The sequence below is a fragment of the Gadus macrocephalus genome, chromosome 20, assembly GCF_031168955.1.
Source record: "Gadus macrocephalus chromosome 20, ASM3116895v1".
Classification (NCBI taxonomy): Eukaryota; Metazoa; Chordata; class Actinopteri; order Gadiformes; family Gadidae; genus Gadus; species Gadus macrocephalus.
In genome coordinates this window covers 18,759,064-18,772,771 of record NC_082401.1, presented here as the reverse complement: position 1 = coordinate 18,772,771, position 13,708 = coordinate 18,759,064, and the positions used below count along the sequence as shown (strand labels likewise).

At 46.0% G+C, this 13,708-nt stretch overlaps 2 protein-coding genes across 2 annotated transcripts in view; one reads left to right on the top strand and one right to left on the bottom strand.

Moving 5' to 3' along the window:
* LOC132448674 (acid-sensing ion channel 4-A-like) overlaps window positions 1–3,201 on the top strand; it is a 61,856-nt gene extending 58,655 nt beyond the window's left edge. The window contains 1 exon segment of the mRNA XM_060040148.1: window positions 513–3,201. Coding sequence (XP_059896131.1) covers window positions 513–743 — 231 coding nt within the window. The 3' untranslated portion in view covers window positions 744–3,201.
* Window positions 3,202–4,688: 1,487 nt separating this feature from the next.
* Window positions 4,689–12,408, bottom strand: chpfa (chondroitin polymerizing factor a). Its single transcript, XM_060040146.1, has 4 exons — window positions 11,904–12,408; window positions 10,476–11,046; window positions 8,390–8,572; window positions 4,689–8,204 (listed from the first exon to the last, which is right to left on the bottom strand). The coding sequence occupies exons 1-4, from the start codon at window positions 12,191–12,193 to the stop codon at window positions 6,927–6,929; spliced, it is 2,322 nt and encodes a 773-aa protein (XP_059896129.1). The 5' UTR covers window positions 12,194–12,408; the 3' UTR covers window positions 4,689–6,926.
* Between the last annotated feature and the right edge of the window lie 1,300 nt (window positions 12,409–13,708).

Here is a 13,708-nt window from a genome sequence, read left to right as displayed (position 1 = left end):
TGGTTTGTTTAGAGTTGAGTGTTGATCATTTATTAAATTTGGCATCTGAACCAAAGTATAAATTGGAGTTTAGTTGAGGAATATGAACTCAGCCGCTGTTCCATTAGTTAAGTATTTCCTTGAAAAACGATGCATGGAACCACTTTAAACTTTTTCATGTCTCTCTCCCTCTCTCTCTTGCTCTCTCTCCTGCTCTCTCTCTTGCTCTCCCTCTCTCTCTCTCTCTCTTGCTCTCTCTCCTGCTCTCTCTCTTGCTCTCCCTCTCTCTCTCTCTCTCTCTCTCTCTCTCCTGCTCTCTCTCTCTCCCTCTCTCCCTCTCTCTCTTGCTCTCTCTCCTGCTCTCTCTCTCCCTCTCTCTCTCTCTCTCTCTCTCTCTCTCTCTCTCTCTCTCTCTCTCTCTCTCTTGCTCTCTCTCCTGCTCTCTCTCTCCCTCTCTCTCTCTCTCTCTCTCTCTCTCTCTCTCTCTCTCTCTCTCTCTCTCTCTCTCTTTCTACTTGCTCTCTCCACCACAGGAACCCAATGACATCATCAGGACTCTCCCGGAAGGGGCATACGCCAACACGATCCTCCCGAACCACCATCACCTCCACCACCACCACCCGCGACAGCATCAGCCACCCCCACCGCCTCAACAACAACAACAACAACAACAACAGCCGCAGCTGCAGCAGCCACAACAACAACAACAACATCCACAGCGCCACAGCGGGCGCCACAGTGTGTATGAGGACTTTGCCTGCTAGAGCGCCCTTTCTTTCTTTGGTTAGTTACGTTTTTTTGATTTCTGTTTCTTTCTTTCCTGTTCCTGATGACAACATGGAGACGCGTGTTCTCTCTGTTTGCGAGACGACAGAGGAAGGTGTAGGAGGAGGTTAGAGGAAAGCCGCAGGGGGGCCCCAAACCAAAACAAACACATTTGGGTGCCGGCCCCCTTACTCTGCTGTCACCAGGTAAAACATAAATACGAAATATCACCACACAAGAAGAAGCTACAGCCAAAGCCTAACACCAAACATGCGCCACTAACTGACCACATGTACTCTCCAGTACGTAGGCACAAATCGGGACTCTGAATATTGGTATAGTTTTGGTTCTCCTCGTCGTGGTCACCACGCGGTCTCAGCTCCGGGGAGCGAGTGGGATTTGATCGGGGTTTCTTATTTGTTCTTTCTTTTCTTTTTTTTCTGCATTTCACCACATGGGAGCGGGAAAGGCATCCATGGCGTCTTACTCACGTTTACAAGTAATGGCAAACGAGAGAAAATGGATATTTGATTCATTAATTCATTGATGCATGGGACGCCGTGCTGTTTGTGTCAGCGTCTCGGTCTCTCTCTCTCTCTCTCTCTCTGTCTGTAGCTCTCTATGTCCCTGTCTCTGTCTACCTCTCTAGCTCTGTCTCTCTCTCTCTCTCTCTCTAGCTCTCTCTGTCCCTCTCTGCCTCTCTCTCTAGCTCTCTCTGTCCCTGTCTCTCTCTCTCTCTCTCTCTCTCCTCTCTCTCTCTCTCTGTCCCTGTCTCTCTCTCTCTCTCTCTCTCTCTCTCTCTCTCTCTCTCTCTCTCTCTCTCTCTCTCTCTCTCTCTCTCTCTCTCTCTACTCCAAACTCTTGTTTTATTTTTCATCGCTGCTGGAAATTCCACTTTACCATAAACCACAACACCGCTGTAATTAATGTAATTATTTACGGAGCTATTCTGATTAGTCATCTATATTGTATACAAGATGAAAGTATATCAAGAGAGAAACCTTAATACATCAGTTTGTGTGAATGTGTGTGTGCCTGCGTGCGTGCGTGCGTGTGTGTGTGTGTGTGTGTGTGTGTGTGTGTGTGTGTGTGTGTGTGTGTGTGTGTGTGTGTGTGTGTGTGTGTGTGTGTGTGTGTGTGTGTGTGCGTGTGTTTGCGTGCGTTTGAGGGCGGGGGTTAAGAATTATTTAAGCTTAATCGTGTTACCTTGTCTTTACAAATTCTAGCATCATCCATCCACACAATACACTTCTTAGGGTTTGTGGTAAGGTGTTTAGAGAGTAGCATAATAACTGTAAATATAATGCAACTTTGAAACTAAAGAGGAGGTCTATAGATATGTTGCAGTGGCTGTCGTTTATGTTTGAATCTTCTGTAATAGTCACCTCAGTAACTTATTTTACCTTTTGAATAGATATTTATGACAACAATCATGATTGTAGCAACTACTGTATACTTGCTTTTGAACGCTACCAATCAACTGTCAGTATAGCCGATGTATATCAATTGAGGCAATTTATAATTCAAGCAAAGAAAATGTTATCTGCAATATTATTTAACATATGCTCTTATTAATACTTTATTAAGTAGAGTTCCAATTCTGACGGGTGCTTTTGTTGACCTAAGACACGCCATCGTGTGAACGTAAACACATAAACCCACGCGTAAGCAATAGCTGAATGATTTATATTGGTGTGTCTCCTTTTTTCAAACGTTCTCAACGTGAATTCGGCAACGATCGTGCAGTGACGAAGGTGAGCGTGCGTCAGTTCGGCCGTGCGGTGTGGTGACGTGCGCGCCCTCGAGGGCCCGAACAACACCAGACCGAGCCCGTCAGGCTCTAGTCTACAGCTGCCAGGAGAAGCGGGAAGGGGAAGGGGAAGAATGCATTTTTATCTAAACTTGTTATTTTCCTGTCCTGCCAACTTCTTTCCTCGTGTGTTCCGTTTTGTCTCGTGTTTATCTTTAAACGGTTATTACAACAATTGGGACGGTTGTCAGAGAGAGGCTGCTCTTTAAAAGGTGGAAAAACGTTGCATGGGCGATGTTGTTTTGCATCCATTTGTTTCCTCAAAGAGATTCCGCGGCGATTGCTCTGTCACATCGCGCCTCTCCGTCAAATAATCACGGACTATACGTGTCTGTTTAATATTCATAATCATGTGTCACTCTGACATTTCCAAAAGGTTCCCAGTCACGGTCTCGGGTGGCATGGTGTACAGACTATGCATAACAATGTTCTCTTCTGTCATCAATAATTGTAGCCATCTTCTGACAAGTCACATGGGAAGGGGGGTGGGTATCATCAATGTAAAAGCTTTAGTTTGTATGTCCATCATGTGACTGAAATTGTCCTCAGACCTCTCGAGCGCCGATCCCTCAGACCTGCAGAAGTTCCTCTAGTCTGCATCGTAACGCGATTACGCACCAGATCCAAGACTCCAGGCATTGGATTTGGATTGAGCCCCCTGACAGATAGTAGGATTTGTTTTGTTTAACAGCTGCAAGTCCACTTGATGTGCCTTGTAACTAGATGGTGGGCGGGCAAGTATGCGCGACAGCAGATGGGAGGTCTTCCTCCTCACTTGGCGACATGTAGCTTACATTACTGGAATTCCTGCTTCTCAGGACCGCTCACTATGGCCATCCTATCCAACAGGAGACTGCCGTTGTTGCAATGTAGGCCTACACACACACACACACACACACACACACACACACACACACACACACACAGACCCACAGCTATATACGTTTCTGATTCCAATTTCTCCCATTATTCTTTTTACCGTAATTTCCGAGAAAAGAACCAGGACAATGTCTATAAGCCAGGTGATGCAACCAGATGTCATGATGGGAAGATCACAAGAGGTAATTCCGTCCAATCAAGAAGCGACGTTGAGAAGGCCCACATGCATTGAAAAGGACGCGCACCTCCAGTAGGCCTACCAACGGACGCTTAGCATTTTGTACAGGTCTTATCTTGTGACTGTTGTGATAACACATTTTATAAAAATGCTATGGTGAATATGACAACTATTAAATTTTAGATTGATAAACCCAGTGCCTCATCAATTTAGAAAGTGATGACTTCACTATGTTTCAGTTTGTCCGTTGCCTCGCCATTCATTAATCCCAGTCAAAATGTTGGCTTTTCCTCAATTCCCACCAAATTTACACATAAACACATTTTATCCTGATCTCTGAGGACTTAATACAATGATCATTAACTGATCACTAGAAACTGAAGTTATAAATCCTCGCACCCTGTTTATGTATCTCTGTAAAAAAAAAAATGTTTTACTGTTGCAGTATTCAAAGTGGGGACACATAAAGGGTGATCCGTGTTGGGGGTTCAATGTGCTTTAATGCCGCCATTAAGCAGACTTTTGAGGGACCAGACCCTGGCGTGCCGTGCCCTCTAGGAGAAAGTCCTAGGATTGTATGTAAAACAAAGTACAAAATAATGACATACAATTAACTTCCAGCTGCTCTGTAGTTATGCACTTTAACTGCTTGCCTCGGGGTTGTACATATGAACCCCTGAAATGCTAAAGCAGTAATTACGTTTGTGGTGATTTCCCCGTTGTTCGAGTTCGGTGTTTTTCTTAACTGGCCCAGACGTCAGGCGGGCCTCAGGGCGGGTTCGGTTCAGCCTCGCTGCCCTCGCTGTCCAATAAACACGTGAGACTCCTTTGGATATTAGTATGTGCGAGAGCAGAGGACATTTAAAGACACATCTCCAGTTTAATAGTTTGTTGTCCGTCTGTTTGCCTTTACAGAAAGACACTTTTGCAGGGTACCTAAGGAACGGACATTTATTTTAGTCGCGTCAACATGCGTCTACTGACACCTATAGGACAAAAGGATTTCTGTCACTGTTATTTTACAGTTCATCTTTTTGGGTGTTAATGTTGCCCAAGTGAGTAATCAAAAACAATATAAAATGTTTATAATTAAATATTCTTTATTTTGTAATTACAGTAATTCACAGTTCATTGGGAATTTAAGTATACACGTGAATGTGGTCTGTACATTTCAAACCATATGACATGGTGTGAATCAGGTAAAATAATTTATAGGCAAAAAATAAATAAAATGTTTTGTTGATCTTGGTACCTATGAATTAATTATTTCTATAGTTTTTAGACAGCTGAAACCTATGGAGGGACACATTGACATTATGCGTGATGGAATGATAATAAAGTTATGGATATTAAAAGGGATGAAACTCACTGGAAATGTGTATCCATCTTCGATATAAAAGAATATCTAACAGGACATAACAGGTGAGTGGTAGTTGTTTGATGACATATTCCAATCTCCACGAAAATGTAATTTCAGAAAAAATAAATACAAATAAAATCGAATACAAGTCAGCTGCGATAAAGTGCCCTTTCCACAGAAAATCCATGAATGACCTTTATGCAGTTTTGTCAAAATTACAAGGATGGAGGTGTTTCATCACAATGTCAGGAGAATTGACTGGATGCTGGAAAGAGTTGAATCCTTTGAGCGGCTAACAATACTGTCCGGTACACCGGTACCCTTATTGTAAAGTGTTACCAGTTTACATATAAATAAATAGGTATATTTCATAGTTCAGCTTCTGAAGTGATCTCATGAAGTCTATTGGAAGGGTGGAGAATGGTTGAAATCCAACATGCAAATACATTTAAATGTGGTATCGTTAATATTAAGTTAATTGAATGAAAACCCATTATTTGTTAGAGAATAATAAAACAGTTGAAATACAAGAAATTGCTTGTTTCTTTTCAGGACCTGTAATGGTGTTCAACCATAAAGTGAAAAACAAAAAAATGTATCTTAGCAAATACAGTTACTATCAGTGTATTTAATGGACAATCCATGCTGAATTAATCCCCATTGATTTAGGCAATGTAGCATAGCGTGCTGCTAACCACTTAATGCTATATGAATGTATCTTGTTGCTGTACTAGCAGTGATAGCCGATTCAATTGAAATGTGCCGTCCTCGTGTGGACAGCGATCCAACTGCTGAGAATGTTTTCATTTGCTTGTATTCTCTAGTTCCTGTACATTATTGCACATTATAGTATATTTAAAACATCCCAGGTCTGGTACACCCACCACTGCTTTTTACTGCATAAAAAGGCCTCTCAAAAATTTGTAGAACAGAGACATTTATCTAAAACAGCAGAATTAAAAAAAGACATAAATTGGGAGAAGAAAATGCTCCGCAGTAATTCCAACAGTACCAGCACCTTACGCTTATTCAAAATGTAGAAGTCAATTTAGTTTGTTCAAATATTTTGGTCTGACAACTCTCACATAAGGAAAGTTACCAATATAATACAACATTCTTGAATCCCAACCCAACATGTACGCCATCATCCTCTACCTCATGCTGAGTAACAGACGCCACTCTAAAGCACGCTGGATTTGATGATCTCCAGGTATCTCTTATCTGGGTCCTTCAGAGATCCATACATACCGGGGCCGTGGCAGGCGTTAAGGTAAGACCACAATACCTTTTAGAGGTTAATACACCGTCGGTACAATCTGTGGCTGGCCAAACACATTTTCTACATGTCTACGAGAGAAGAACGCAACCGTCCTCCATTACAGTTACAATCTCATACAGCATTTGTAGTTTTTATCTTTAACAACAGACAACTGGGCAATACCTCCAGTAAGCTAAGTGGCAAGCCACTTCAAAACATTTCTCTCCTAGATAAATAGCAGGATGCAGTCGGAGAGTCTGAAAGCAACATCCAACCATTGTGCAGGTCACTTTAAATGCTGCACCGTGCATCCTGGTAACGACTACAAAAATATAAACCGTGCCAGCCTACATTTAAAGCCAGCATGTACTTAAAAACCAATGTGAAAAGGCACATATATATGGAAAATTGGCTTTGGTCAAATACTCAAATGAGCCAGTAACAAAAGTGTGGTGCAAGTGCAACGCATGACGACGGGTGCTTTGGCCATAACCATGTTATTAAAAGAACAGTTCTCCCGTCTTTCTCGTGAACAGAGACAGACGCATGTATTGTAAACATCAGGTGAAAATATATCATTAGGAATGTACTGCATTTAATTTTCCCCCCCCTCACTCCTGTTAAAAACAAAATACCTCACATTCATACACACTCGGGATTGGAGAGGGGGTTTCTATCACGAACACGGCGTGTGTTTTCAAGTGCTGTTCCCGTGCTCCTGCTCAAAGAGCAGCATGGCGAGCTGCGAACGGGAGCCCAGCCCCTCCAGGCTGCTCTGCAGGCAGCGGTGGTAGATGTCCTCGCTGAGGCGCGGGTTGCACGGCTGCTCGCGGTGCCGCTGCCGCAGCGCCGGCTCCAGCGCCCGGAACACGTGCAGCGACGAGTACTTGACGAACGCGTCGTAGACGTCCAGCGACTCCAGCAGCTCCTCGTTCTCCTGGACGTCGGCCGACATGCGGGCGCGCGTGGCCATGTAGTCGGCGTTGTAGAAGCACGCCTCGTCGAAGGCGCCGCGCTCGAAGCGGCCCTCCCCCCTCGCCAGGTCGCCCGGCGCGCCGTCGGCCGGGGCCGTCGCCCGCCGGTCTGGGCCGGCCACGGCCGGGTGGAAGTCCTGGAAGTGGACGGGGAAGAACACCTGCCAGTTGTTGATGGAGTTCATGCGGCAGCGGTTCAGGAACTCCGTGTTGACGTTGGTTTTGACCTCGGCCAGGAAGAACAGCGTGTCCACCGGGTGCTTCTTGGAGATGATGTCCATGAACTTGAGCTGGGACGGCGTCTCCGTCTTCACGCTGATCCACGGGATCTTGACGGCGGGGTACTTGCGCTCGTAGACGGCGATCTGCGCCTTGACGCCGGCGAAGATGTCGTTCTGGCTGACCTGCTGCGCCTCCAGCGGGTCGTAGATGAACAGGAAGGTCAGCACGGCGTTCTCGCTGGTCTCGAAGGCGCCCGCGGCGAAGCCCTCCAGGAAGCGGTCGACGTGGCCGCGGTCCTGCAGCGTCAGCGGGATGATGACGTGCACCCGGGTGGCCTCCGTGACGTAAGGCATGGGGATGATCTCGATGTGGCTCAGGGGCCTCACCAGGTGCACCCGCTTGGCCAGCGAGCGGCTGTGGCCCTTCTGGTTGACCGCCTCCAGCTGCAGGTCCAGGGTGTACTCCATGCCCCGGGTGGGGTCGAAGCGCCGGTAGCCGTTGATCAGCTGCTGCTTCGTCAGCCGCAGGACGGGCTTGTACTTGTCGTTGAGCCGGTCCAGGGCCACGCTGATGACGTCCGCCACGTCGGCGCGGTCGACGCCCCGCAGCTCACACTTGGGGGCGCCGTCCGCGCACGAGAAGATGTGCTCCTCGGTGAAGTACTCCCAACGCAGGACCTCGAAGCGGCTCTTGGGGTCGAAGGGCGGAGTGATCCCGACCGGCCACTGAGAAGTGCGGTTTCCGTCAAAGGCCACCACACTCACGTTCTTTATCTCTTCCTACGGGGCCAAGAGGGAGACACCTTAGACATGCTGTACCTTACATGCATTCATTTGCTATTACACATGGCTGCGGTGGGGTCTACTAATAAAGGCTGTGAGATTGATCCACAGAGATCCTTCCGTGACTTATGGCGGCGGTGACGGAGAACGCCGGTGATTTGTGCCACCTGGAATCAGCTTACCTGCAGCTTAGCGATCTCGTTGTAGGTCCTCTGCAGCTCAAGCTCGGTGAAGTGCCGGTGCAGGCGGTACATCTGCTCTGGGTCGGACACCGGGTGGACGGTCAGGGCGTTCTTGCACTGCTCGTTACCCTCTTGGTATGGATCCGAGTTCTTGTCCAACTTGTAATGTGAGTATTCCAATCCCTTAAAAAAAAAATAAAGGGACTTTGAAACAAGAACAGAATGGATTCCATGCTAGGCTAATTCGCTTGGCATACTTTTCAAGCATAAATAGGTGGAATTATCTCTGGTGCACAAAGCATGTTTTCAGCCACAGCTGGATAAGAGAACGCAAAGCGCTTTCAAGCGAAGATCCGACTACCGATTGAATATAGACTAGCAACGAGGCCAGGTCTGGCAACAGTACAAGTTTATGTTCTAAGACACTCTTTATAGTACTTCAAGCTGAAGAGTTCAATAAAGAGACTTGCACTTTTTATACTCTTACGTGACGAAGGGTCATATAACTGCAGAAATAAACACCAGTGTGCATAAAACGTCTTAATACGTATAATAAAATAGTATTAATAGGTTTTCAGAGGCACAAAATTACATACAAGACCAAAACCAAGAACCCATACCAACATTGGTATTCCAAACATTTTAGCAGAAAAAAGTGACCCCTAAAGAAGCTTGGGTGATTATAAAAAGTGAATCCAGTCAATCTATTAATGGAACCAACCCTTATCCAACCACTTGGCTGAGACAAGACTCGACTGCGCCTGACCAAAGGTTTTCCAACAGCTTACCATCTTCAGCAGCGCACCACAGTGTGTTATCAGCAACCTACGGTCACTGACTTACTGGTTCGAGAGCTCCCTTCCAGTAAGACCTAGGCCTCCAGTCAAAAGATGTGTGGCCAGATGTTCTTTATCAACAGTGCGACTGTTTCTACCCGCCCACCTCCAAGCCCCCCTAACAGGGTCTACGCTTGACTTTTCCCCTACTTATCCCCAAACCCTGCTGGAGACCCAATGCCAATAACCAGCCATCATTGTCCCTCACTCACCACCTCTCTCCCTCCCTCCCTCCCTCCCTCTCTTGCGAAACTCTTGGAAGAACAAGATGCTTTTCTGTTCCCCACTCTCCTAGCCTCCAGGAATATAAATTTCCAAATATATGAAAAAATTTAAACAGTCTTTGCGATAAGCCAGGCCTCTTTTGTTGATTTTGAAAATAGTTTCTAGAAGGTTATATTCTTGTACACGAGTTGAAACTGGAGAGTTAAAGAGTCAAGAGTTCAACTGTCCCTTGTGCTAATCTGCACATGCAACTCATACTCGTTTAATTGTTCTCCCTTTACAAAACAACACAGCAAATCGCACTGATCAAAAAGCGATTCAGGGTGCACATAATTCATTGCGGGCAAAAGACTGGCACTGCTGCTAGGACAGGTAAAGGAACAGGCCAGGTTTCTATGGACACTCTTTTGACCTTCACGGCTAATGCCATTACAAAGAACGGACGTGTTGACCCACAAGGGATTTTAACTCGTTGACCCTAAAGTCAATACCTGGCCTACCTTAGCCTCGCTCATCTTAGCCTAGCCAGGACTATGTGTTTATTTTCAGACATGTCGCGTCTGTAAAAAATTGCTACTGTGTAATAACAGATATTCGCCTAGCCTCTGTTCTCTGCCTGACTGTGGCCTACACCATTTCTACCAGATACGATCTCAAAATGAAGTTGCATTATTTTGATACGATTATAAATAGAAAAATAAAATATATTTTTCATAGTAGATTCGTGTTTATAAAAACAATGTTACACACCTACTGTACAAACAACATGGAAACCATGTTTTCCTGCACAATGATATGCTTATGTTGAGCCCTGACTGCATGCATTAACCTTCCCAGCTAAAAATAAATAAAAAAGACATTGAAACTCTGCATCAGACGAACTTATAAAGAGCGACTTAGACCGACTTACAAAGAGCCCGTCCGACTTTCAAATCAAACAAATAAACAATCATCGTTACAAAACCACTGACAACGCTGTCCAAAGAGCGGCGTGACGCCCCCGGCGGCGGCGGCGGCGGACCCACCTCGTGCTCGCCCACGCAGCCGGTCCCGGTGTAGTCCACGATGCAGCGCCCCAGCCACTCGTCGGGCCTGGAGCTCAGGATGTCGTTGCGGCAGTTCTCCAGGAAGGGCTGCAGCCGCAGGAGCAGCGTGCGGGACAGCAGGTACCCGAAGCCCCCCGCGCAGTAGCCGCCCTCCGCTCTCTCCCCGCCGCCGATGAACTCCTGGGGCGCGCCCATGTAGAGCCGGCGCTCGATGCTCAGGTGCTCCACCAGGGCCTTGACGCGGTCCGCCTGGGTGTAGGCGTCGTCCTGCACCAGGTAGAACCAGTCGAAGCCCTCCAGCGCGTGGTCCACCACGTGGCGGAGCGTCTGGTACATGTTCCAGACGGGACGCTCGTCGCCGTGAGTCACCACCGCCATGCCGTGCGGCACCTTGCGCTGGTGCGTGCCGGTGAAGAACACCACGTGGTCCAGGTGGTGGCCGATGGTGTGGTTGACCGCCACGGCCAGGGTGTTGAGGGTGGCCTTGGAGGTCAGCACGCCCACGAACAGACGCTCCCGCATGCCCAGCTCCGAGCTGATGTACTTGGCTCTGAGAATTGGACAAACATGGTCAATGAACACGCGTTGCGTCATTCCTTCTTAATTCTGGAAAAAAGGTTTGGTGGAACGCTGCCCAGACAAACATCGGGCCAGTTGGCCATGCCTGGTGGTGGGTAACCTTTTAGGCTAATATTTGATAGCTGGGTGTGTTTGTATGTTGGGTCTCTGTGCAAGCTCTGTAACAAAACAAGTTGTGGTAAGATGTCATTATGGAATGAAAGCTAATCAACGTGTGTGTGATATGTGTAGTACTATAATAACTCGAGTAGAATAACTAATAAACCCTTGTGGTTGCAAATGTTTGTCCATCAACAAAAACAATAAGGATCCATTATTTTTGTAATGACAAGATTTCCTACCATTATTGTCGTTTACAATAAATGATTGACTACTTTTGAACACTTAAATGTTCAAAAGGAAGAACAGGTTCTACACATCAGACTAGAAAGTAAATCACACTACTGACTTTTAAGATCGCTGAGTGAGGGCAAGGGGGGGGTGAAATGACTTTCGTGCGGAAAGGAATGTTGAGGCCAGGTAATTTGGTGTCTTGGAGACTGCGTTCAAGGAGCTTCACATTGCCCGTGTTACTACTCACAGAGCACACAACACAATATCCGTAATTTACACGTAGACCTAGATTTCGCCCATATTACTTGCATTACGTTTTACAAGCCCTTTCAAATGGGCAATGTTATGAGTCATATGAACTCTTATCAATCATATAAACCACAATACCGAAACAATGCCTGTGTTTCAAGTATCTACATAAGCGATGCCTACTGGCAAACAATTTAATAAGACTTAAGTGCAGAATCAATGTTTGTAGGGTCAACCAACACTTACCTAAAAAGTTTCTTGTTAGAACTTTCTTGAACTTGTTTATATGGGACGATCCTTGGCTCGAAATCGTCCTCAGAGTCCACATCGTTGTTGGTCGATATCGAACTAGGTTTGCGGGCACCTTTCAGTGTACTATCTGGAGGGAAACTAACATCTTCACTGTCTTTACCTTCGAAATTACACGATTCGTCCACCCAACTGACGCTCAACAAACTCAAGGTAAAGCCTAAAGAGATGCCTATAACCACCGGCCCGATGGGCCTAAGGAATGACACCAGCATTGAAAACCGCATCTTTCCCGACGCGTTCGAGTCGCTCCTTCTTCGACCACAATACTGTCCAGCGGACCCCCCGTTCCTGGGATCAACCACACATTAAGCCCAACGCAAACAAGCCGCCTTCACGCTGAATTAACGCTCTGTTTTTCTTCCCCAGAAATCACGCAGGATTCTTACGTGTCACTGACTGTAGCCGATCACAGGCTCCTCCCACAGCAGACGTGCATGTGCGGGAGCGTTCCAGTTCACCCACAGCCGAGTATCGCTGCCGCCCCGGCTGGAGACTGGAACCGAGCCATTTCATGCCGGATCAAACCACCAACCTACCATATCATTGCATATGTCTACCGTAGAGCGTAAAATTACTACATGTGTACGCAACGTAGTGTGTATGCCTACTGTTCATCACTGATGAGGTGTCTATATTGTAAAAGGCAATAGGCCTAATATGTACATGGGTCTTGCCCTCCAAGTCGCAATATAAATCGAATGAAGGTGATCTAAATTGCAAAAATATGTCTTTGCAGTAGGCAATTGTATGGGATGGACTATGACAGATATCACATGGTGTTCGTTTTGAGTCCAGTCCATTTATAAGCAGAATACACATTTTACTCACATGCAATAGTAATTGTAGGCGTTATGAGGAAATATGCCTGGTTGATAGGGTAGGGGGATGTCAAATATGAAACAATATCAGTAATAAAAGAACGTAGCCTGTTGTGCATGCACATATGGATTGAGATTAAATAATATTTTTTTATTTTCATTTTTTCCGAGCCTGGGTGGGGTTGACATTTAGCCTACTTAATTAGTAAATTATGACTGTGTGTGGAAGTGAAACTATTTTTAATTAATAATTTAGACGCATGTCTCTTGCGGTAGCGGGTGTGGGGACACATGAGAATTTCGCTCTGTTGTGTTCTAGCCACGGTGCCATTAGAGCCAAGTGAGACCATGCCGGTCTCGCGTGACTTCCTCTGCACTCTGGCTCGCCACAATATTAATGAAGTAGGAGGTAAAGTTACATCATACATTTTATTCGGATGTGTCCACCACGTACGCATGCATACGGACCATTCATTCACAATGCATACACTTACTAAATGCGCGTGTAATAATATAATGTGTAATAATATGGACGCTGTCATTGTTTATTCTTGACCACATGGGTAGGCTTGACAACATAGGCTATTTGGTTCACATTTACAGAATCGATGAGCTGCCTCTTCACTGTGTAAATACATAAGTCCCCCACCTTGGGGTGCTGTTGTTTTCCAAGGAGGCACTTTCCCACAAAAGTTTAAGTCCAATTGATGTCGGCGTCACATGCCAATTCTGTACTTTCATGGATATATGTCTGTCTGTCTGTCTGTCTGTCTGTCTGTCTGTCTGTCTGTCTGTCTGTCTGTCTGTCTGTCTGTCTGTCTGTCTGTCTGTCTGTCTGTGTCTGTCTGTCTGTCTGTCTGTCTGTCTGTCTGTCTGTCTGTCTGTCTGTCTGTCTCTTGCCCGTGGTATTGACAGTCAATC

What these genes read in the sequence shown, in the direction of transcription:
- chpfa (XM_060040146.1), bottom strand. Translation starts at nt 12,193, where the DNA reads ATGCGGTTTTCAATGCTGGTGTCATTCCTTAGGCCCATCGGGCCGGTG. An exon ending in TCTAACAAGAAACTTTTTAG is followed by an intron (nt 11,047 to 11,903) that starts GTAAGTGTTGGT and finishes TCCAATTCTCAG; the next exon opens with AGCCAAGTACATCAGCTCGG. An exon ending in GCTGCGTGGGCGAGCACGAG is followed by an intron (nt 8,573 to 10,475) that starts GTGGGTCCGCCG and finishes TTTTTTTTTAAG; the next exon opens with GGATTGGAATACTCACATTA.